The sequence below is a fragment of the Sinocyclocheilus anshuiensis genome, unplaced genomic scaffold, assembly GCF_001515605.1.
Source record: "Sinocyclocheilus anshuiensis isolate Anshui unplaced genomic scaffold, SAMN03320099.WGS_v1.1 scaffold1637, whole genome shotgun sequence".
In the NCBI taxonomy this organism is placed as follows: domain Eukaryota; kingdom Metazoa; phylum Chordata; class Actinopteri; order Cypriniformes; family Cyprinidae; genus Sinocyclocheilus; species Sinocyclocheilus anshuiensis.
In genome coordinates this window covers 113,193-135,880 of record NW_015540944.1, presented here as the reverse complement: position 1 = coordinate 135,880, position 22,688 = coordinate 113,193, and the positions used below count along the sequence as shown (strand labels likewise).

Sequence of the window (22,688 nt, the reverse complement as noted above, 5' to 3'; positions counted from 1 at the left end):
GAACGCTAGTGTTAGAGGCTTTAAAAAAAAAAAGAAGACAAGTAGTAAGAATAGAAATAGAATAGTGAGTGCAAGTGTTAGAGGGTCTTTTTAAATAAAAAATAAAATAAAAAAAACATTTACATTTTTTTTTTTTTTTTTTATAAAAATTCAATCATTATCTGTGTTTATGATTTTTAATATACTCACATAAAAATCAAGATGCATCAAAAGTCATTTCGTTTTTACTTTTTCACAGATTTCAATCAGAAGTCTGGGCTGCGTTCAGCCCGACAAAACGGTGCAAAACGTTGTTTAAACGGAAACGGTGGTGCATTGAACTCTGTTCTGATGACGCAAAAGTTACAGCTACGGCAGCTGAGAAGGCCATTCTTTGTGTTCTTTTTGAAGAATTTTCGGAGCCTGATGAAATCGGCATAAATACGTGTTTAATACTGCAAAATACACTCGATGGTACAGTCACTGCCCTTGCCCTCCAGAATAAAAGAGAACATCCCAATCGAGTGAAGGGATTTGTGGAAACTGTGGTTCCTAATTATTGTGATCCAACATGTGCCTCGCATTTCAGGATGAAAAGACAAACATTTCAGGTGAAGGATAATCCACTTCTTACCTCCGAGACTGTGTTATGATCTATATAACCTTATTATTTTAATTGTGAGTATTAGGCTTACATTGTGCGAGCTGTCTCTTTAATACCGTGTGGTTTATATACATGCTGCTGATTGGGCTGACATTTTTGGACACACCCACCAAACAAGAGAAAACGCATCTCAAACCCCGTTGCACACCGTTTCCAGGAAACATGTTGTTCAAACCGGAAACCGTAGCTAAACGGTGCGCACTGGTTTGAGCTTGAACGTGCCCCTGGTATTTTAGTGAGTCAGAGCGTCTGCGTCATTTAAAAGCCCTTCTGCCGTAAAGCTCCAAATAGCTGCGCGCATGCGCGCTCTGTAGACTGCGGCCGACTGCCTGCAGCACCCGTTTACGGGAGTTTACGGTAGTTTGTGTTGCGCTTGAGTGCAGGAGGCATGGAGGCGATCCTGAGCTGCAGAAGGGAGGATTTGGAGGATTATTACGGGCTGCTCGGCTGCGATGAACTCTCAACGGTGAACACACAACTTACTACAACTCTTAAAATTTATTTTAGGGCTTGTGTGTTATTATTTCCGCTAGTTTATTACGGCAAAGTTGTATTATTATAATCGCAAAGGCAACATGTCTGTTCATTTCAGCTATTGTAAACAATGTGAAAACATATGATAATTGCATTAACATGCATGCGACAGAATAAGAGGTTTTTACACATCTAATGAAAACAGCAGAACAGCCTGTTGAGCCTGACATCAGTCATCATGCTGGTAATAATCATTGATTAAATAGCTGGGAATGCAAACGCTTATCCATCATTGCATGCTAATCTTTGACTCAAATGTGCATCTTCCGAAGACTGAACAGATTGTCAATGAGTTTAAAGTGAGAGCTCTGGCCTGCCATCCTGACAAACACCCAGACAACCCCAAAGCAGGTACAAACACAATCATTCATCATTTTGTGTGTGCAAAGATCTAATGTCATTAACACCACCCCTTAAAAATGATACTCTGGCAATACTTTGATATGATTATCATATTCATTAGTTGCAATGACTTTTGTCCAAAAACATTCACAGTTGTCGATTGATTTATTTTCCAGTAGGTGGTGACCCATAAAATGCCAAATGTTGGCCAATTATTGATCTGTTTAAAAATTAATTTACAAAAAAGTAATTTATATAACACATATATTACACTGCCGTTCAAAAGTTTGGGGTCAGTAAGATTTGTGTTTTTTTAAAGAAGTCTCTTCTGTTCATCAGGGCTGCATTTATTTGATCAGAAATACAGAAAAAACAGTAAAATTGTGAAATATTATTGCAATTGAAAATAATGGTTTTCTGTTTTAATATACTTTAAAATATAATTTATTTCTGTGATGCGCAGCTGTATTTTCAGCATCATTACTGCAGTCTTCAGTGTCACATGATCTTCAGAAATCATTCTAATATACTGATTTATTATCAATGATTGAAACTGTTGTGCTGCTTAATATTGTTTTGGAACCTGTGATTTTTTTTCAGGATTCTTTGATGAATAAAAAATGAAAAATAACAGCATTTATTCAAAATAGAAATCTTTTCTAACAATATACACTACCGTTCAAAAGTTTGGGGTCAGTATTTATTAATTTTTTATTTTTTTGAAAGAAATGAATGCTTTTATTCAGCAAGGACGTGTTAAATTGATAAAAAGTGATAATAAAGACTTGTATTGTTAGAAAAGATTTCTATTTCAAATAAATTCTGTTCTTTTTAACTTTTTATTCATCAAAGAATCCTGAAAAATTATCACAGGTTCCAAAAAAAAACCTTTGATAATAAATCAGCATAATAACAGCAGTGCATATATATATGTAATAAAGACAATTAATTTACAATAAAATGTCATTTTAAAATAACTAAATGATCTAAATATAATTTATTAAAAAAAGATACTAATGATCGGAGGAAAAACATGACGTTCTACAGGACCTGAGTGAGAGCAGCTAGTGATGTAAGACCAAGAATAACAAAAATGATATGTATATATATATAAAACCGTTCAAAAGTTTAAGGTCAGTACATTTTTTTTCTTTCTTTTTTTCCGAAAGAAACTAATACTTTTATTCATCAAGGACACATTCAATTGATCAAAAGCAACAGTAAAGACTTATGTTGTTAGAAAAGATTTCTATTTCAAATAAATGCTGTTCTTTTTAACTTTTTATTCATCAAAGAATCCTGAAAAATTATCACAGGTTCCAAAAAAAACCCTTTGATAATAAATCAGCATAATAACAGCAGTGCATATATATATGTAATAAAGACAATTTAATCATTTTAAAATAACTAAATGATCTAAATATAATTTATTAAAAAAATGGCAAAAAAGTAATTTAGTAATTAATGCAATAAAATAAATACAACGAAATAAAACAAATTACAAAAAAAAGATATTTAAAAAAATACTTATAATATTTAAAGATTAATTGTCAGTGGATTGTGTTGGCACGGTTTTTAAGAATGACTAAATTATTTTTTTTGTAATTTTTTATAGATTTAAATGTTGATCATATTTTTTTCTAAATTGATTAATTAAAATATTTGTTATTATGCTATATTTATTTATTTATTTTAAATTATTTCTTGGTTTGCACTAACCTAAACTAACATGATGAAACATTACAAAGACAAATAATTTTCCTTTTTTTTCCCACAATAACTTGACTGATGAATTATTCACAGTAAGACCAGGAACATTAATGCATGAATCTGTCAAATCGTTCTGAACGTCCCTTTTGCGAGTGTTTGAATCTGTTTCTCACACACTTTTCTGCAGTGGAGGACTTCCAGAAGTTACAGGAAGCTAAAGAGGTTCTCACAGATGAGAAGAAAAGAAAGAATTACGATCTCTGGCTCCGAAGTCGAATTGTAATCCCGTTCAGTGAGTGGCGAGCGCTCAGTGACTCCGTTAAAACAGTGAGTGTTAGTTAGGTGATATATTCATTACATTTATAACAATTTATAATAATTGCATTACTGTGTCCCCGAAAATAAAATTTCAGTCAATGCATTGGGCTGTGAGGACCAAGAAAGAGCCGATGCTTGAGGCTGCAAAAGATCCAGATCCAGTGAGTCTGGAGGAGAAACCGTCTGAACCGTCACTGCCATCCAGTAAGACATTGAGTTTTATAACTATTTACAATTCTTCAGCTATAAATGAGTGACTGTAATGTTTCTGTTTCACAGGTGATCATTGGCACCACAGGTTTCGCTGGGCTGGTGAAGCTCCCTCGGGCCTTTTACAGAAGTTCAGGAACTATGAAATATAAATGCATATTTTCTGTTGCTCTATATGCTTTTGTGTGTAAGTGCATGTATTCCATATATAGAGTAAAGAATCAGAACTGACCAATCATTCACTATGCTTCACCATTTCTGGCATAACATTGACTTTGTCTGTCTGTCTGTTTTGTAGGATGTTAATATTAATGTTCAGCAGTGACGCTTCGCATGCCTTAAATGTCCAATCAGAATAGTTTTCCTGAAATATGAGTAAAACATGTTTTCAAGCCTGCAGATTTGCACAAGCAGTGATTATAAAGTTTATTTTAATTCATATGTGTCATTCATAATTTACTGAACGAATATATCGCTAATTAAATCATATATATTAATAGAAAATTGCATTCAATTAATAAATGTAACTACATATAAGCCAGGGGTGTCTTAAAAATATCACTTTTTTAGTCATAATTTTATTTTTAGAAAAGAAAATGATAAAAGTGTTTATGATATGAGTTCCTTGTGCAATCAGCATTTCGAGGCATATATATATATATATATATGTTATAATGTTTCTATAGTCTGTGTGTGTTGTGCTTAATTGTCAGCCAATGTTGCATAAATAAAACAATGTATTGTGGAATAGGACAAACATTTAGAAGTCATTATTTATTATTATTTTTTTATAATAATCCTCAACCGTGTGTTCATTCATTGGTCAAAGTCCAGCGGATCTTCTCTGTGATTGGTCAGTCCCATGTGTCAATCATTCTCTCGACTTTCACTGACTCTAGTGCACACTGTAGTGATCGCCAGTGGAGCACGCACAGAAGACCTAGCGTTTAAAGTCAAGATGGCAAGTAAAGTCCTTCTGAGAGCCTGTCGCCTGACTCTGATGGGAAGACAGAATATTTTAATGAAAACAGCTCAGCGTGCGATGGCAGGTAAAGGTGAGAGACATTCAACAATCTCTATAGACAAGTTAAGCAGATCTCGCGCAAGATAACCTACTGATATCATTAATGCACGTACAAAAATAAAGCAATATGCTGTCCTGGTCTATAGTTTTGAATGAGTGACATACTCTCTTATGCATACATGCTGTCACACAACAGAAACGCATGAAACCGCTCATTAATATCTGAAGAACACATGAAAGTAGGGTTTAAATACGCTAGACATGACTTAAAACAATAACGTGGAGGCTCGTATGATATATACGCAGTGAGTTTAATCAAGGTTGTGTGTTCTTTCTTCTGTGGAGGCCGTGCTCTGGCCTTTCTTGGCACTAAACTCATGTTAATGTGCCAGTGACTCTGGATCAGGGCGCCGCTTTATTCACCCGCTGTTGGGCGACACCTAGTGGACATATTCTGTCATCGCAATGTCAAGACCAAAACATTATTATTATTTATTTTTGTTTGGAGTGTAAACATAAAAATATTTTTTGGAGTAACATGCTAGTGACACTCTAAATTAGTAACATTATTGCAGTATATACTGCTTATATAACTAATGTATAATTAGTGAATGTACATGCAAGTAGAAGTAATGATTTAGACATTTAGCAGACGCTTTTATCCAAAGCGACTTACAAACGAGGACGATGGAAGCAATCAAAATCAACACAAGAGCAATGATATACAAGTGCTATAACAAGCCTCAGTTAGCTTAATGCAGTACACGTAGCAAGTTTAAAAAAAAAAATCATACAATAAATAAAAAGAAAACAAATAGATAGAATACAAAAAGATTAGAGAAGCTAGTGTTAGTTTTTTTTGAAAGAAAACAAGCAGTTAGTAAATAAATAGAGTGCAAGTCTAAAAGGGGCAAGTTTTTATTTTTTATAAAGAATAGAATTAGAATAGAGTGCTAGAGTTAGAGGGTCAAATAAAGATGGAAGAGCTGAATTTTGAATTTTGTATTCATACACACCAGGGTTATTGTAAATAACTAAACTAAAACCATTGTTACTTGAAATAAAATGCAGAAAAACTTTTACAGCTTTTCAAAAACGGTTCATTTTCATTTAGTTTAACTTTTACTGTAATAAAATAATTAAAATAAGAATTATACCATACATATTTAAAGTAAAAAAAAAAAAAAGTAAAAAATACACAACGAAGTGACTAAAACTTTAAAATGAAAATAAATATCAAAATGTCAAAAAAAATATCAAATATCACTAAAGTTTATGTTGCACAATTCAGTTTTTCCCCACCAAAGAATAAATATTATAAAATAACACTGATATACACTGTAAAAATTAGTTTTTGAAAAAATGATAAAAAAAGATGGGAGTACTTCTTACAAGAAAATTATTTTTCAGTCTTAAAAATTCAGCTTTTTCTTTGTAATTCATTGTGAAATTTACTTTAAATTTCTGAGTGAAAATTGTTTCTGCATTATATGTTTGTTATTAATAAACATTTTTATAAAGTGTTCCTTCTAGGGTTTTTAAAATACATTTATAGTGAAAAATTTGATTTAATTTTCTAACACTTTATAAAAACTTGAATTATTCAAATAGAATGTTATTTCATAACAAAGTGTTTCTTCTATCTCTCTGTATATGTGTATTTGTACTATAACCTTTATTAATGTTATTTTTTTTTTCTTCTAAGATTCTTCTTTGATACCTTGAGGATAAATTTCAGATTATGATATAATGCCATTATAATTTCAATGAGAATATTTGACTGGGGTATAATAGGTTATATTTAAATAAAAAAATGTATATGAAGTTCTTTACTGTATTCACTTACAATTAAATGATTTATTTTTTCATGACTGTATTATTGGCAGATATTTCCCTTTTTTTTTTATCCTCCAGGGCTCTGGTTACACCTGTCCACTTTTACTCAACCATATCATTGTCCTACCATTGCTAATGTTTTCTGTTTTTCAGGTATTCCAACAGATGAAGAGCAGGCAGCGGGGCTGGAGAGACGCATCCTGCAGGCCATGAAGAAAGGCCAGGTAAAACACACAATGACATTTCTGTTTGACCGTGAGCTTTGGTGAGTGTAAAGTTTTAATTTTGAACTACCTATGATCTGTAATACAGGATCCATACAGCATATTCAAGCCAAAGGAATACACTGGAACCAGAGACGACCCTCATATCGTTCCCAGCATCAATAACAAACGACTGGTCGGCTGCCTCTGTAAGACACACGCACTCGCGCACACACACACACACACCACACTCACACACACACTCACAGACACACACACACACACACACACGCACGCACACTCACGCACACTCACTCACTCACACACACACACACGCTCACACTCACGCACACTCACAAACACACACACACTACTGCACATCTACTTGATTAGCTACAATTTAAAACATGCATAAGTAGATTAAGAATCCTTTTCAAGGAAGTCTTTCTAAAGGAAAGATGTGTGTCTGTGTGTTGTCTTGTGAAGGTGAGGAGGACAACACCGCAATTGTTTGGTTCTGGCTTCACGAGGGAAACCCTCAGCGCTGTCCGTCCTGCGGCTCGCACTACAAACTGGTCCATCACGAGCTGCCACACTGAGCTGGACCACACAAACACTAAACCTCTGCAGAAACCGCTGCCTGCCTATGCCAAACATGTACAGGAGTCAATAATAAAAACTATTTAATACAATAAAAGGGTCATGATGGTTTTTTGTTCCATTGTAATGTAAAAAAAATGCTGAAGATAAAGGTAATTGCTACTTTTTTCTCATAATGCTCAGGGAAAAAGTCAGAATTGCAAGATATAAACACTGCAGACTTTCTCGCTTTTCTTGAGTTTATATCTTGCAATTCTGTTTATATTGCTCTCTTCTGAGTTTATAGCTTCCAATTGTTTTTTTTTTGTTTCCACCAAATAAAGAAAAAAAAAAGGTAATTGTTATATCGTGATTATATATATATTCAATATATATTGAAATTTATGTCACACTAGTTTTTTTTCTCAGAATTGCGAGTTTATATTTAAGAATTCAGATGTTTTTTTTTTTCTGATAATTATGAGTTTCTATCTCATAATTGAAACTGTTTTTTGTCAAGATTGGGTTTATCTCATAATTCTTTCCCCCCTCAGAATTGCATGTTTAGATCTCATAATTTGAACTTTTTTCTCAGAATTGTGACTTTATATCTCAAATCAGACTTTCCTCAGAATATCTCATAATTATGACTTTTTTTATTCTCAGAATTGAGTTTATATCAAAATTTTGACTTTTCTCAGAGTTTTGCATTTACATCTCGCATTTCTGTTGTTTGTTTCTGCCACATAATTAAAAAAAGGGAAATTGCAGCTTTTTATCTCACAATTCTGACTTTTGCTTCATGCAACTGCGAGTTTATATCTCACAAGACTTCTTCAGATTTTTTTCCACAAAAAGTCTGAATTGTGACAATCTTATAATCGTGAGAAAAAAAGTTGCAATTATTTTTTTACTTCATGGTGGCAACAAGCTTTCATACAATCCACAACTAAAACGCATGGGGGGAAAAAAATCACAACATCAAATCTAGAAAATATTGAGTTTATTTACAATTTACAAACAGGAAAAATGTCAGCATTTGTTTGATTGCTTCCTTCAGCACCCACACAATGGCACAGCAACTAGAAGCTCACACAGTATAGACACATGTGTGAGGAGCGGATTAAGACTTGAACTTGAATCATCAAACCCACGTATTATTTGCATTGGTCATAAATTATTACTCAGAATGTTATCAGTGGCATTTTATTTTATTCTGTAATCATGCAAACTTCTTAACCCCCGTAAGACTTTGCATTGCCACTCCAATATATGAACATTATAACAGCGATGAACACATTGAGTTTTCATCAGACACGCTGATGGATTTGCTGCTATCAGATTTTGATACTTAAACTTCAAAAAAATGTAAAAGTAAAAGCTCAAAACAATCTATATGTGTGTGTTTTCAGTTAAGGCACATGATACAAAAGTGGTCTAAGATCCTGCAAGGACACACACCACAAAATCATGTGCAGAACAGAATTATTCTGCATGAATATTCATCCAGTACATCCTAAAGTGAATCTGAACAGCGTGCCAAAATGTTTTCAAAAAAGTCGCATAACATTCAGCAAATCCAACATCTTAGTATCTGTTGCATCTTACTGCTTTAGCAAATGAGATTTCTGCACATCCATGAGGTGTTAGTTTGTGAAGTCATTTAGAATAAAAATATATTCTATGTAACTACAAAAAACAACAACAAAGGTTTTGTAATGCTAACAGTATTACTATTTACACTACAATAAGATTGTATATGCTAACATTAGTTAATACTATCATTAACAATAAACAATAGCATTTAATAATCTCGGTTATTTCTACATACACTAATACATTTTAACAGTTAAGATAATAATAAACTAACAGTAGTTATTGAATTTTGAATGAATAGTGAACAGTGTATTAATAAATTAACATTTATTCATTTATATTCGTAATTATATAATTAATTTATAAATGAATAAATTCTATACAATACAGTTGTTCATTTTTAGTTTGATATGTTAACGTATAGAACCTTACTGTAGTGTGTTGCAGGTTTAAAGGAATATTTTACCCAAAAACTTTGCTGAAAATGTGCTCACTCTCAGGCCATCCAAGATTAGGATGAGTTTGTTTCTTCATCAGATTTGGAGAAATGTAGCATTGCATCCCTTGCTCTGCAGTGAATGGGTGCCGTCAGAATGAGAGTCCAAACAGCTGATAAAAACATCACAATAATCCACAAGTAATCCAGAGCACTCCAGTCCATCAGTTAACATCTGGAGAAGACAAAAGCTGAAACAAATCCAGCATTAAGACCTTTTTAACTCAAATACGAGATTATAATCCATAATAACGTTTCCTCCAGTGAAAAAAGTGTTCTGGTGTGAATCAGGAGAGAAATCTGCACAGATCAAGCAGCGTTTAAACAGCTCTAAACAAATATGTGGCTGGATCTTGATGTGAGAGACGACAGGAGATGCACTTTTTCACCAGAGGAAGCGTTATTATGAATTATGGACTCGTATTTTAGACGGAAGCAACAGTTTGAAGTTAAAAATGTCTTAATGACGGATTTGTTTCTTACAAACACACAGCTTTTTGCTTCAGAAACATTAACTGATGGACTGGAGTGGTGTGGATTGTTTTTATCAGCTGTTTGGACTCTCATTCTGACGGCACCCATTCACTGCAGAGCAAGTGATGCAATGCTACATTTCTCCAAACCTGATGAAGAAACAAACTCATCCTAATCTTGCATGACCTGAGGGTGAGCACATTTTCAGCAAATTTACAGTGCATTTTTGGATGAACTATCCCCCCCCCAAAAAAAAGAATAAAGAAAGAAAGTAAAAAAGGGGGAGAAATCTTTTAATACTAGCACACAAATATCACCCCAAACTTTGAGTAAGTAACAAAATTCTGATAAACAAATACTGTTTACACATTTCAGTCCCACTGGGACGCTGTATTTACAGATATAATTTATTTAAATTTATTTAAATTTATTTAAATTGTAACTGATGATTATTCAGATGCATAATAAATCAAACATTTCTATGCTAATTTCGAAAACAACTCAAAGGCAGCAGTCACACAATGAACTCCGCAAACGTTTCTGCAGGCTGAAGTGTGTGGTACCTGTGTGTCACATACGGTCTGGTTTTGCGCTTGCTGACGTCAGACGAGGTTGAAGCCCTGGTTGTGTTCGATGGCATGCAGCAGTTTCTCTTTGAGTGTCTCCTTATTAGTGTACTTGGGCAGATCCAGCAGGTTGAAGCATGTGTGCGCTACAGGGAAATATTGCTCTCCGCCACCGGTGGGCTGGATCACTAACGCCAGGCTCTTCATGCCCAGGATGGGGATTCGGTCGCTGCCCGTGAGGAACACTAGTGTAAGTGACAGGAAGACGGCATTAAAATACATTCACATTCTGAGCAGCATAACCTTGCAGAGCAACTTAGGTAAATATACTTAAACACCATACTTCACCCAAGTGATTAATCACAGCACATTAAGACAACCGTTTTGTATTACATGTTTTCTGCAAATGTATGTTTAAATATGCAAATGAGGCACTATCTCATTGGATATTCGCTAATTTGCATACATTTCCAGAAAAGCCACATTCAAAATTGTTCTTGTTTGATTTCGTTGACATATTAAAATTAAAGGTTTTTACGGAGGGTTTTTTCTTTTTATCACTCCATAAATCAGAAAATACTGTCAACAGTCTATAGAAGTGTGTTTTCAGGAATAAAATGTTATCAGGTGAATGATATATGAACAAACCCCTCAATAAAACCTTCAGAATATAGATAGGAATAAAACTGTTATGTTTAGTGTATGTAAGTGTTACTGAAGTGAAGGAAAAAACTCATTTTGAGAAAACAGTCTTTAAAGATATGTATTGTAATCAAAATCTACAGACACAAATGTGACCCTGGACCACAAAACCAGTCGTAAGGGTCCATTTTTTGAAATTGAGATGTATACATCATCTGAATAAATACGCTTTCCATTGATGTATGGTTTGTTAGGATCGGACAATATTTGGCCGAGATACAACTATTTGAAAATCTGGAATCTGAGGGTGCAAAAAAATCTAAATATTGAGAAAATCATCTTTAAAGTTGTCCAAATGAAGTTCTTAGCAATGCATATTACTAATCAAAAATTAAGTTTTGATACATTTACAGTAGGAAATTTACAAAATATCTTCATGGAACATGATGTTTACTTAATATCCTAATGATTTCTGGCTTAAAAGAAAAATCGATAATTTTGACCCATACAATGTATTTTTGTCTATTGCTACAAATATACCCCAGCGACTTAAGACTGGTTTTGTGCTCCAGGGACACAAATAGATAAACTGCAATAATAAAATCAGGTGAACAAATATGAACAAACCTCTCTGTAAACATTTCAGAATATAGATATGAATAAAACTGTAAAGTTTGTAGTAAGTGTTACTGAAGTGGAGAAAAAAAAGCTTATTTTGAGAAAATGGCCAATAAAGACATGTATTGTAATCAAAATCTAAAGTGCAATAATAAAACCAGGTGAATGATATATGAACAAACTGTTCTGTAAAACCTTCAGAATACAGATGGGAATAAAACTAAAGTCTGGTACATGTACGTGCTGCTGAAGTGCACCAAACTCACGGCCTTTAAACATGCAGTACATATTGCAAATATATAAAGTGTAATAAAATAAACACTTAAATGTGTATTTTGGATGTTTTCTCTCCACTAGTCTGAAAGAAAACATGTTACAAAACCAGTGCATGAAAACACAGTGGTTTTGCCTGTAGTGCAAGAACTATGAAAAGAGTGACAAACGTACAAATCTGAGGTCCTGTTCAGAGCAGATGTATGGTGTGTGTGGGACACTGTGTAAATCTGAACTCAAAGATGATTCACTTACGCAGGAACTGTTTCTTCTTCTCCAAAGGCAGCTCGTGAAACACTTCCCAGAATATCTTGATGGTGGGGTGATCCGCCCAGTACTCGCCCTTATATTCTGTGCTCTGAGAATCAATACAGTCATGCAGAACATTTACATCGTCAACAAACTACAGCAGCAGCAAAACATTTCCAAACACATACTGTCGGTTTTCTGCAGTCTGAGCAAATGACTCTATCAGCTAGTGCAATAATTTTACCTTCTCTAATTCCTTCCAGTCATAATTGGTGTTTCCTATGACCATGGCCTGCAGTTCACTGGGCTGGAAAAGCTCTAGAACTTTCCCTCCACACACTTTGTGAAATCCAGCATAGAAAGCGCTGAACTGAGGAGCCACGGAGGTGTTAAATTTATAAACGACATAGGCGTTGACGAACTCCTGCCTGGATAGGTTGAATACGTGACAAAAACCATTTAAGTCACAAATGCTGTGCTCAACTGGAATTTATATGTGAACTCAAGTCAGTTAGTATTAAACAACAGTTGTGGTGAGTGCATGTTAATATTACAGTGCATATATTACCTGTTGGACTTGTTGACACTGATGTCCGTCCCATTGGGAACCAGCTCCAATACCTCCGTGGTGCCAAAAATTTCCTCAGTGATCTGCGATCATAAAATAAAACTGACTCTATATGCATGTTTTTTGTTTTTTAATGAATCACGCTTTTAAAAACGGACATCATGCACAAATATCTTGTTCTTACTGTGAAATTCAGGCAAAACGTTTCTTCCAAATCATCCTCCGTATAATCCAGCAGCTGCTGAAGACTCCTGAAGACCCACAGACAGAGAAAACCATAGATTGAGGATCACATCTAATCTAAAAACATCACTCTCTTACTAAAACGGGTTGCATCACCTTTTCCAAGATTATTACTTAACCCTATAAAGCCTACTGTATAATATTTGATACGCACATTCACGCAAGGCCTCTACTACATGTCTTCTGATGCGAGTATCAAATATGATCATCAGGCTTTTGAGGAGCGTTTATTTGTTCATCTCTCAATCACCATTGGATTGCATTGCATTGTACGTTTTGATCATAAACTAAGCATCTAAATCTCATCTTACTAAGACATATTATTGGAGATATAGAGTGACGACTGATATTTATATAATTTTATGTCAGTATCTGCTGTACTGTTATAAAGATCTCATTGATTTACGTTTCACGCATCAGAATTTAATTGTACTTTTTGGCCATATATAAATATCAGCATCTGCACCAAACTACATTTTTTGCTCAGTTTGGTTCTCTGAATAAAAATGAGCAGTTTTTCCTCTATATTCTCACTATATCATACTATATGAGCCATAAAAGTCTGATGTATCACATGGTACTCAAAAAAAAATATATGTAGATTTTTCTTTAAAATTTGGTCTAAAGGTTCAACAAGCTATTCCATTAAAACATATATTTTTCTGACTATTATTTCATATGTCAGGCTTTACATTTACACAACACAGAATAGGACACATGAATGTGGATTGTGCGTATGTCCAAATCATTCATCTGTCTGACATCAGAAGTTTATGGAAAGTTTTAGGTCACAGTGTGCTTTCATAGTACATCAAACATCTCAAACAGTCATCTCATCGATCGACTGAAACAAACCCACCTCCCTACGTCAGGCATGAGTTCTTTCAGGTCCTCTAGAGTGGGAGTTTTCTTCAGGAGTTTCTTGTACAGCGCTAGTGGGAAGTTCAGCTCCACTATAGTGAGGTTATAGATGGCCAATCCGCAGACCACACCGATCAGATGGAACAAGTCAATGTCTTCAAATGTCTGCAGCAAACCATATCTGACATGTGTGAGATTGACATTTCCTCATCTTACATTACAGAAACAACATCAGTAGCATATCTGATATAACTTGTGAGTAAGGTATGAATGAAGAAGAGTTGGTTTTGTTTTGTACATATTTCTTATGTATACTTGTGAGCTTTTGAATGTTGATTCTTCTAATCATGTTTTTGATCTTGTTTTTGCTAATCACTGTCTTGTTTCCTTATGTACTTTAAAGTTAAAAAAATTGGACATGCTTTTTTGATTGCTAAAATTTAATTTCATCATTAAAACCAGAAAAATGAAAAAAGAAAAAAAGAATCCAGAAAATGTTAAACTGAAAAAATAAACAGATTTCATAGGGCCCTAAAAGACTTCAGAATTTTTTTCTTGAAAGACATGTGCGTGGGCATTAGTGCTATTTTACTGTACCTTGTGAGTGAACCAGATGAGCCTGGACTCCTCGTAGTATCTGAACATCCCATATTTAGGGTCCAAAAGTTCTTTCATGATGAGCAGGAAGAACTCTTTTCTCACGCCGCCAGCGTCCACGGCCTCCTCTCCCACAACGATCACCTGCAAAATAATACAATTAAAAACCACAGAAGCAGCACTGAAGACGCATAGATTGAGACTAACTCATTTACCTTGAGCGGCTTCTTGTAATCAACGTTTTTGGACTTCCTCAGCACCTCCATGGAGTCTCCGACCACATTTTCTCGGCGTACGATGAGGATGAGGCAGGGGTTTACTGACTCCACTCCTCCACCGGACAGGAACAGAGAGTGTAAGTTCTGTCTCTGAGCATGATCCACCGCCATCTGATCACAAACAGCACTGTCAGCTCACTGCGGTAAAACATGATGTCAAATCTTGAGATGAGACCGATCACTCTCACCTGCATCTGGATCACAGCATCAGTCTGAAGCAGTGCTGTCTTCGCCTGAGCGTCAAAAACAAATGGGTATTTGCACATGGTCACCTGAGAGTCCATGACCTTTACAAAACAGACAAAGAGAGAGAGGAAAACGTTACTTTGACTGTGAATTTTGACTACCCTATTTACTGGTATTTAAGTTGCTTTTTTTTTTTTTAAATCATCTGAAACGTGTTGCAACTGATATAATACAATAAACAGCAAGCACACAAACATGTGCAAATTGCAATCGGTTCATCATGTCACTAAAACGCATTTAGCCAAACAGAAGCAAACATATTGAAGTACATAGCCGTGTTTACAGAATTAATAATAATTTAACAACCAAATATTACATCGCCAATATAAAAACATTTGAATTTGTGCCGAGATATGTGAACCCAAGTTTATTTGTATAGCGCATTTCCCACATGCCACTCATAATGAATTCCACTAAAATTTTGCTTTATTTATACTTATATTTTTCATTCTTGTTCTTTTCTGAATACAGTTAAATTTAAAGGATTTATTGTAGAAGGAGGGGAACTAAAATACATGTTACTTATATACAGGTGCAACTTAACTATGTTTTTTATCTCTCAACAATGCAACAATACAGTTTGTATTCAGGTGTGAGTTATTTTCTGGAAAATACGGTGATTAACAGATTTAAGGTGGCAGAAAAGTGTCATTTTAAAACCACTAGTGGCATCAAACAGAACAACCAAAATAATAGTAAGTTTCAAACATGAGCCCATTCAGTTTGGTGCTGTTAGTAAGCAAAGGAATTACACACTTCACATTTTAGTTACTATATAAGATCATAAAATTCAGAAGTGTATAATTACTTTGAACAATGCAGAAAACTCACCACAGAGAACATCTGCTGCTGAAACCAGGTGACATAATCATTCCTGATGTCAATGAGTTCATCCAGTTCATGAATATAAAACTTGTCATACTGGATGATCTGGCCAGCACGCTCATTAACCTGCAGCACGATAATGAGAATAAGAGCAAAAAATAAAATTTCTTCTGCATTTCTCCTCTTCTCTAGCCTGCTTCTGAATCTAGTGGCCTAATGAAGCTGCAATTGTGCATTATGACTATCGTTGGCTCTTTTACAAATAGCTTTGGATAAAAGCATCTGGCTAAATGCCTAAATGTACAGTAATATTACAGAATTTCCTATTTCAGAATCAAAAGACAGGATGTGACCCAATTCACAAATTTATACGGTACACACTAAAATTATTCATGTTTCTGGTGAATGTAAAGTACATCACCAGATAATGTAGTAAATTATTGCATATATTTCTAAATGTACTATGATTTGGGACACACTAATTCTAATTTTAGCATTTAGGACATATGTTATGCAAATTGGGACGTGGCCAATGTCTACTATCACTAACTGTTGTGCTCACCGAGTGGAGGATCTCCAGGAATTTGAGTGAGGTGTGCAGGAAGCAGGTGAAGATCCTCTGGTCAGAAAGAGGAATTCCCAGTTTCTGCATCCGCAGTAGATACACCACCACCTCCTTATAGAGCTCCACCAGCCTCTGGAAGACCGCTGGCTCAAACTTTGACCACCAGTTTCCTTAATAAGTGTAGTTGTGACAAATGAAATACTTCGGAAATACCTACCAATGTGCAGAAGTTGACCATTGCCTATTGTACACTATTAGTGCACTACACATGGTAAATGTGACCATTGTGTACATATATGCAGTTGCAAACTTGTTTGTTTTTTTACTTCAATAAACAAAACCTAGAATGTAAAGGTCCAACTGGTCTGGAAATTTTCCTAGGCAAGAGAAGAAGTCTTTCAAAGAAGTTTGTGAAGTACATTTGTGGTTCCATTAATGAAGGGACAGTCTAAAAATGCTCCACGTTATATACAGACTTTCTGTACACAGCTACTGAATAATACAGAATATGTTTGGTAAAATACCAAATGCCAAGAAATTCTTTTTGTTAAACATTCACATATGAACGTTTGTCATCCTGTTATATTTATATAAATTGAGCAGTAAAAATATTTGTTGACACATTAATATTTGTTAAGTGCTGATTTTGGCCAACCGAAATATTGTTCGGTGCTGTACAATAGCCATAATGAAGCCTAACAAACAAAACTCCTGTCATAGAAGACGGGACGTACCGAGCACTTTGATGGGGGCGTCCTTCAGGCTTACGACGGCCTTGGCGAAGGGAATAGTGAGGGTGGTGTAGTTGTTGGGGTTGCTGAGGAGCGGACACTCGGGCAGCGTGAGGTAGAGTCTCAGAGCCTCGATGTCTGGAGGAGAACTGCTCAATCTGGGGAGGAGATGCTTCTCTATACTAGCAGCCACCTGGATTAGGATTAACCCGTGCATTGGTAACAACAGTAATGATGGGCACTTAGGAATAGTTCACCCAAAAATGAAAGTTTGCTGAATGAGTCAGGTCATGCAAGATGAGCTTGTTTTTTCATCAGATTTGGAGAAATGTAGCATTGCATCACTTGCTCAGCAATGGATCCTCTGCCGTCAGAATGAGAGTCCAAAAAGCTGATAAAAACATCACAATAATCCACAAGTAATCCACACCACTCCAGTCCATTTCTCCAAATCTGATGAAGAATCAAACTCACCCTAATCTTGGATGACCCGAGTACATTTTCAGCAAATTTTCATTTTTGGGCGAACTACTCTTTAGTTCTACTCTTTAAACTTAACTACGTTAAGTTGACGTACGTCTTCTGAATGCCATAAAATGACATAAACAAGTGACTCACAATTTGTGAGATTTGTGGGTGATCGGACTGGATGAGTCTGTGGTAGAGCAGGCGAGCCATGTTGATGTCCACACCTGAGCACTTACTGTTAGTGTTGTAGTGATCTGGATTACTGCAAAACAAAACACTCTCATTTGAGAAATGATCTTCAGCTATTTATAAGGATTACGCAGAGCAATATTTTGTATTGAATGCATAATGGTTTAGTTACCTTCCAGACAGAAAGCTTCCGTTGAGACAACTCGCTGAAGAGAACACAAGATCAATCTCACTACAAGAGACACCAAACACACATCATCAGTATGATGGACTGCTTTATGAAGTTCTTAGATTTGAATTCAGGTTACATAGTCACACTTTATTAGATCAGACTGAGTTTCTTCTACACGACTTAAAGGGATAGTTCACCCAAAAATAAAAATTCTACCATTAATTACTCACCCTCATGTTGTTCCAAACCCCTAAGACTTTTGTTAATTATGTTCATTCATGAACACAATTGAAGATATTTTAAGTGAAATCCGAGAGGTTTTTGTCCCTCTATTGACAGCCTAAGTAACTTTCACTTTGAAGGCCCAGAAAGGTAGTAAAAACATCATGGAAGTAGTCCATGCTACTCCAGTGGTTCAACTGTAATTTTTTGAAGTGACAGGAATGCTTTTTGTGTGCCAAAAAAATAAAAAAATAACAACTATATTTAACATTTTCTTCACTTCCACTTCAATCTCCAATGCACGTTCACGAGAGCTGCTTCTTCTTCTCCAGTCCTCGAGAGCACCACGATTCATGCGTGTTGTGTTGACGCGAGAGAGCGACTCTTACGATACAGCCTGTACCAGAAACACTGTACTGTTTGCAAGCAGAGTATGTGGTGCTTTCATTTAAAATATCTTTAATTGTGTCCTGAGGATGAATGAAAGTCTTAGGGGATTGGAACAACATGAAAGTGAGTAATTAATGACAGAATTTTCATTTTTGGGTGAACTATCCCTTTAATGTAATAATGAATGAAAAGTATGTAAAAGCAGTACTTGGTGATTTCTGGTGATAGTCTCCCATGGCCATGATTGAGCCATTTCTGGATGAGGTCATCGCTTAGAGTGTATATCTGTCCATCAAGTCTGGTTGTCCTCAGATCAACTGGAGGGCTGTCGTCCTACAGCAATACAGCTGAGTCATTTAAATGGGAACGTCAGCGAACAGCTAATCGCTACAAAGAGAACTGTACAAACTAGGGACGTGCCCGAATAGTGAATCTGAATACGGAAAGGCACAGAAATTGAATAACGTGTTCTATGGAGCCATTAAAGGTACATGGTTAGCCGCTTGCTAGCGGTAGTCTGTTACATTACAGTACATAAAATATAAATTACCACATAAACAGAGTAAAGAAAGATGACTGACAGGACAATGGTGAATGATTTACAGATCCTGAGCACCACTGACAAAAATCTAATCTTGTGAAATATGTGGTAAGTACTGCTGCTCCGTAGTATACACAGAGTACGTGTGATCGTGAATCTCGAAAGTGAAAGTAAAAAGCGAGCGCACATTCAAAAGCGATTTCAATGCCCCACATATTAATAGCGACTTCCTGATGCCCGCAGTTTATATACAGTATAATTACCCAACGATATACTTGCCAGAGAATTTTTCCTCCCATCTCGTATTTATTCCCTTTAGGGCTTCTGTAGAACACGTTATTCGTTTTCTGTGCCTTTCCGAATTTGGATTCACTATTCGAGCACATCCCTAGTACAAACTAACACATACTAAACATTTTTGAAATACATTTCCCAGTTTTGGATGCTGATGTGTTATGTTACCAAGTTAAACAGAATTTGGGCTGAATGGAAATAATAACACATCCAGATAAATACAGTATCTGTGGATTGTTCTTTTACCATATAATACCATAAAACAAATACAAACTAGACAGTTGTTCCTCTTTCATTCTAGTAGCGTCACAGAAATATTAGTGTTAATATAAGGATCTCACTGGATATTGTTAAGCAGTTGTGTAATGTTCAAACTTTGGTCCTTCATTCACTGCAAATATGATTTTAAGGCAAAATGAAATTAAAGCTAACCTTATTTTCTTTCTAATCAAACGTTCCTGGTGTTACTGCACACAACACATCAGTACATACTGCTCTAGAAAAGCTATTTTTCATACTGTGCCATCTAAATGTAACAATTTTCTGAGGTAACAAAGGCTGTGTTGGTGGGGAAATAATATTAACCAATACTACAGCTTTATTCATAGCATTTTTCATCTAAACAAATCATGATAGATCAAGCCTTGTCCGTATATTTTTTCTCATTGTGTAAAAATGATATACAATAATTATAACAGTAAAAATATAATAATTAGAATAATTAATATATAGATTCCTCTGGCAGCCTTTAGCTTGACCTTTGACCTCTGCTCCTCATACCTGAGATAAAGCGTAGTGAGCGAAGCTCTGGTCTCCTCCAGCGTAGATCCTCTTCACACAGTAACTCTGTTCCGCCTCTGAAATGGACAACCCAGTCAAATCTGAAACATTGAAACATGGGTTTTTCTTGGGTGAGTCTCAATCAGCTCCATGAATGAGTATACTGATTCACAGTATACACACTGGGGCACTGATGAGTGAACAAAAAACTCATGTACAATACTAAAGTGCAACTCAACTCTACGTAATCTAGAGTTACATTTGTGCAGAAGAGTAGGGCTGGGCGATATGGTCAAAAAATCATCTCTGTATTTTCTGGCTAAATTGCGATATATGGTATATATATCGGCATTTTCTATGTTTTTCTATTTGGATAAAAAAAAAAAACTATTTATGTATTTACATTCTGCCCAATGTTGTCCAATGAAACAATGTACATATCAAAGGCTATGAAAACAAATAAAGTGAATGTAACCATGAAGGCAATGCTACACATTATGTGCGAAAAAGGGTTAAAATGACATTACATTCTAACATCGTAACATTACAATCTAAAAACAAAAATAATGCTTTTTAAAGCAACAGTTAAATTCACTAAACTAAAAATGAAAATAAATAAAAACAAAAGCACAGACTAATTGCATTATATTTTGCTTACCCCTTTTCAACAGTCACTTCACAGTTACTGCTATCATAAAATACACTTACTTGTAGGTTTAAAATCATAAATATGGCACTTGTATTATTCAACAACAAATATTTTAACTAAATGTATATTTTAGTCAGAATTATTGAGCATGCGCGGCGGCATTCGTTCGCTCAAGTCTGTGAAGTTTAGCGGAGACTCGCATGCAGAAGAATCATGCACTCCTGACAGCAAATTGGAAATATTTCCATGACTTTCTAACACTTACAGATACATACCTGTGAAATGTAAGTTATGCACTGAAGAATTAAACAGTGCAAGTAGCCTATCTGTCAGCACATGTATCTGTCAGAGCGTCTGACGGGGCAAACCGCTTTAAACTATACATGTTAACTATATCTTATGAGTTAATTTTAAAGCCCTTAATATAAGCATGTCTCATGTTCAGGACTGGATTATGCACTTTCCCCGCAGCAGCTCACTCTGTGTCTTCTGCTATTTTTCAGATGGGCTCGTATCAAACTCTATATAAATGGTATTGCCTCATTCCATATTGTTTATAAATAATATATCGATATAACGTACAAACTCGATATACTGTCTAGCCCTAGAGAAGAGTTATTTGATTTACTGACTTTAACATTCATAAATTGTATTACATGCATGGCCATCAGCATAATGATCAAGTCAATACAATGCACACTTTTGAGAAATACTGAGAAGGACAGCTGTCAAAGATATTAATTCTGTTGAAAGACGTCATGTACACAAAGTCAACCCACCTACATCCATAGGCACAGGATCAGTATGGGCTTGCCAGCAGCCCTTCACAGGGGCGGGACTTATCCTATTGTAGGTCGAGCGGGTTCCTAGCTGTCCGTTACCGCCGAGACCAAATGAGTCAATCTTTCCTGATGAAGGGATGAACGCCAAAGTGTGCTGCCTTACATGCAGGTGAAAATGAAAGCAATTCATGTTCTTCATGATAAGAAATACAAGACTCTTGGAAGTAGTCTCAAGCTTTCATACAGAAAAACTAAGACAGACATAAAATGAAACAATGATTATGGACTGTTTGATACTTACCTACCACAAGCTATCTGTGCAACCACATTCCCCATGAGTTCAAACACCTTCCTGGGGTTCACCTCATGGTTTGTGGTGTTGTGTCCCAGCTGACCGTAACCACCCGCTCCAAATGTAAAAACACCTCCCTCCTACAAAAACAAAGTTACAAATTACTAATCATGTAATTTTCTGCCTGTGCAACTAAATTTTGTGAGCGGTCGCACTGGTGCAACCACCAAAAGAGCTGCTATTTCTGTTGCATATGTGACCCTGGAGCACAAAACCAGTCTTAAGTCGCTGGGGTATATTTGTTGCAATAACCAAAAACACATTGTATGGGTCAAAATTATTGATTTTTCTTTTATGCCAAAAATCATTATGATATTAAGTTAAGATCATGTTCCATGAAGATATTTTGTAAATTTCCTACTGTAAATATAACAAAAATGTATTATCATTAGTAATATGCATTGCTAAGGACTTCATTCTGACAACTTTAAAGGGGTCATATGATGCGATTTCTATTTTTCCTTTTCTTTAGTGTGTTATGTAGCTATTTGTGCATGTATAAGATCTGCAGAGTTACAAATCTCAAAGTCTCCCACAAAAGGATTGATTCTATCTAAAAGAGAAGGCTGATCCAGACCGGGCTAAAACGCCTCATTCAAACACGCCCCCACATGTCTACGTC

General features: G+C 35.4%; 3 protein-coding genes across 10 annotated transcripts in view; 2 read left to right on the top strand and 1 right to left on the bottom strand.

The window, feature by feature from the left end:
- The first annotated feature begins 842 nt into the window (after nucleotides 1-842).
- Nucleotides 843-4,296, top strand: LOC107689754 (DnaJ (Hsp40) homolog, subfamily C, member 12). 3 transcript variants are annotated; one of them, XM_016487896.1, is made up of 6 exons: nucleotides 843-1,109; nucleotides 1,450-1,528; nucleotides 3,417-3,556; nucleotides 3,643-3,751; nucleotides 3,827-3,944; nucleotides 4,056-4,296. In XM_016487896.1, the coding sequence occupies exons 1-5, from the start codon at nucleotides 1,032-1,034 to the stop codon at nucleotides 3,907-3,909; spliced, it is 489 nt and encodes a 162-aa protein (XP_016343382.1). In that variant the 5' UTR covers nucleotides 843-1,031; the 3' UTR covers nucleotides 3,910-3,944; nucleotides 4,056-4,296. The 3 variants fall into 3 exon arrangements, with proteins under 3 accessions (XP_016343382.1, XP_016343381.1, XP_016343383.1); XM_016487895.1 differs by having other exon boundaries at nucleotides 3,827-4,296; XM_016487897.1 differs by lacking the exon at nucleotides 843-1,109 and adding an exon at nucleotides 1,123-1,361 and having other exon boundaries at nucleotides 3,827-4,296.
- A 344-nt stretch (nucleotides 4,297-4,640) lies between these two features.
- Nucleotides 4,641-7,484, top strand: LOC107689755 (cytochrome c oxidase subunit 5B, mitochondrial-like). 2 transcript variants are annotated; one of them, XM_016487899.1, is made up of 4 exons: nucleotides 4,641-4,806; nucleotides 6,771-6,841; nucleotides 6,930-7,029; nucleotides 7,307-7,484. In XM_016487899.1, exons 1-4 carry the CDS (start codon nucleotides 4,716-4,718, stop codon nucleotides 7,417-7,419), a joined length of 375 nt encoding a protein of 124 aa, XP_016343385.1. In that variant the 5' UTR covers nucleotides 4,641-4,715; the 3' UTR covers nucleotides 7,420-7,484. The 2 variants fall into 2 exon arrangements, with proteins under 2 accessions (XP_016343385.1, XP_016343384.1); XM_016487898.1 differs by having other exon boundaries at nucleotides 4,641-4,812.
- A 2,755-nt stretch (nucleotides 7,485-10,239) lies between these two features.
- The window catches only part of LOC107689752 (probable E3 ubiquitin-protein ligase HERC4), a 21,086-nt gene continuing 8,637 nt past the window's right edge, over nucleotides 10,240-22,688 (bottom strand). For 2 of the 5 annotated variants that reach the window (XM_016487889.1, XM_016487893.1), the window contains 18 exons: nucleotides 22,016-22,146; nucleotides 21,712-21,872; nucleotides 20,284-20,384; nucleotides 18,877-19,001; nucleotides 18,057-18,116; nucleotides 17,846-17,957; nucleotides 17,231-17,420; nucleotides 16,494-16,666; nucleotides 15,915-16,057; nucleotides 15,049-15,148; nucleotides 14,798-14,971; nucleotides 14,583-14,726; nucleotides 13,984-14,150; nucleotides 13,066-13,132; nucleotides 12,882-12,964; nucleotides 12,558-12,741; nucleotides 12,320-12,422; nucleotides 10,240-10,776 (listed from right to left, as the gene is read on the bottom strand). In XM_016487889.1, the coding sequence (XP_016343375.1) occupies nucleotides 10,568-10,776; nucleotides 12,320-12,422; nucleotides 12,558-12,741; nucleotides 12,882-12,964; nucleotides 13,066-13,132; nucleotides 13,984-14,150; nucleotides 14,583-14,726; nucleotides 14,798-14,971; nucleotides 15,049-15,148; nucleotides 15,915-16,057; nucleotides 16,494-16,666; nucleotides 17,231-17,420; nucleotides 17,846-17,957; nucleotides 18,057-18,116; nucleotides 18,877-19,001; nucleotides 20,284-20,384; nucleotides 21,712-21,872; nucleotides 22,016-22,146 (2,427 nt within the window). In that variant the 3' untranslated portion in view covers nucleotides 10,240-10,567. The remainder of the gene's footprint in view (nucleotides 10,777-12,319; nucleotides 12,423-12,557; nucleotides 12,742-12,881; nucleotides 12,965-13,065; nucleotides 13,133-13,983; nucleotides 14,151-14,582; nucleotides 14,727-14,797; nucleotides 14,972-15,048; nucleotides 15,149-15,914; nucleotides 16,058-16,493; nucleotides 16,667-17,230; nucleotides 17,421-17,845; nucleotides 17,958-18,056; nucleotides 18,117-18,876; nucleotides 19,002-20,283; nucleotides 20,385-21,711; nucleotides 21,873-22,015; nucleotides 22,147-22,688) is intronic. The other 3 variants (XM_016487890.1, XM_016487891.1, XM_016487892.1) reach the window with 3 other exon arrangements.

Coding starts and splice junctions, on each gene's coding strand:
- LOC107689754 (XM_016487896.1), top strand. CDS start 1,032: ATGGAGGCGATCCTGAGCTGCAGAAGGGAGGATTTGGAGGATTATTAC. Junction 1,110..1,449: donor GCTGCGATGAACTCTCAACG/GTGAACACACAA, acceptor CATCTTCCGAAG/ACTGAACAGATTGTCAATGA. Junction 1,529..3,416: donor CCCAGACAACCCCAAAGCAG/GTACAAACACAA, acceptor ACTTTTCTGCAG/TGGAGGACTTCCAGAAGTTA.
- LOC107689755 (XM_016487898.1), top strand. CDS start 4,716: ATGGCAAGTAAAGTCCTTCTGAGAGCCTGTCGCCTGACTCTGATGGGA. Junction 6,842..6,929: donor AGGCCATGAAGAAAGGCCAG/GTAAAACACACA, acceptor TCTGTAATACAG/GATCCATACAGCATATTCAA. Junction 7,030..7,306: donor ACGACTGGTCGGCTGCCTCT/GTAAGACACACG, acceptor TGTCTTGTGAAG/GTGAGGAGGACAACACCGCA.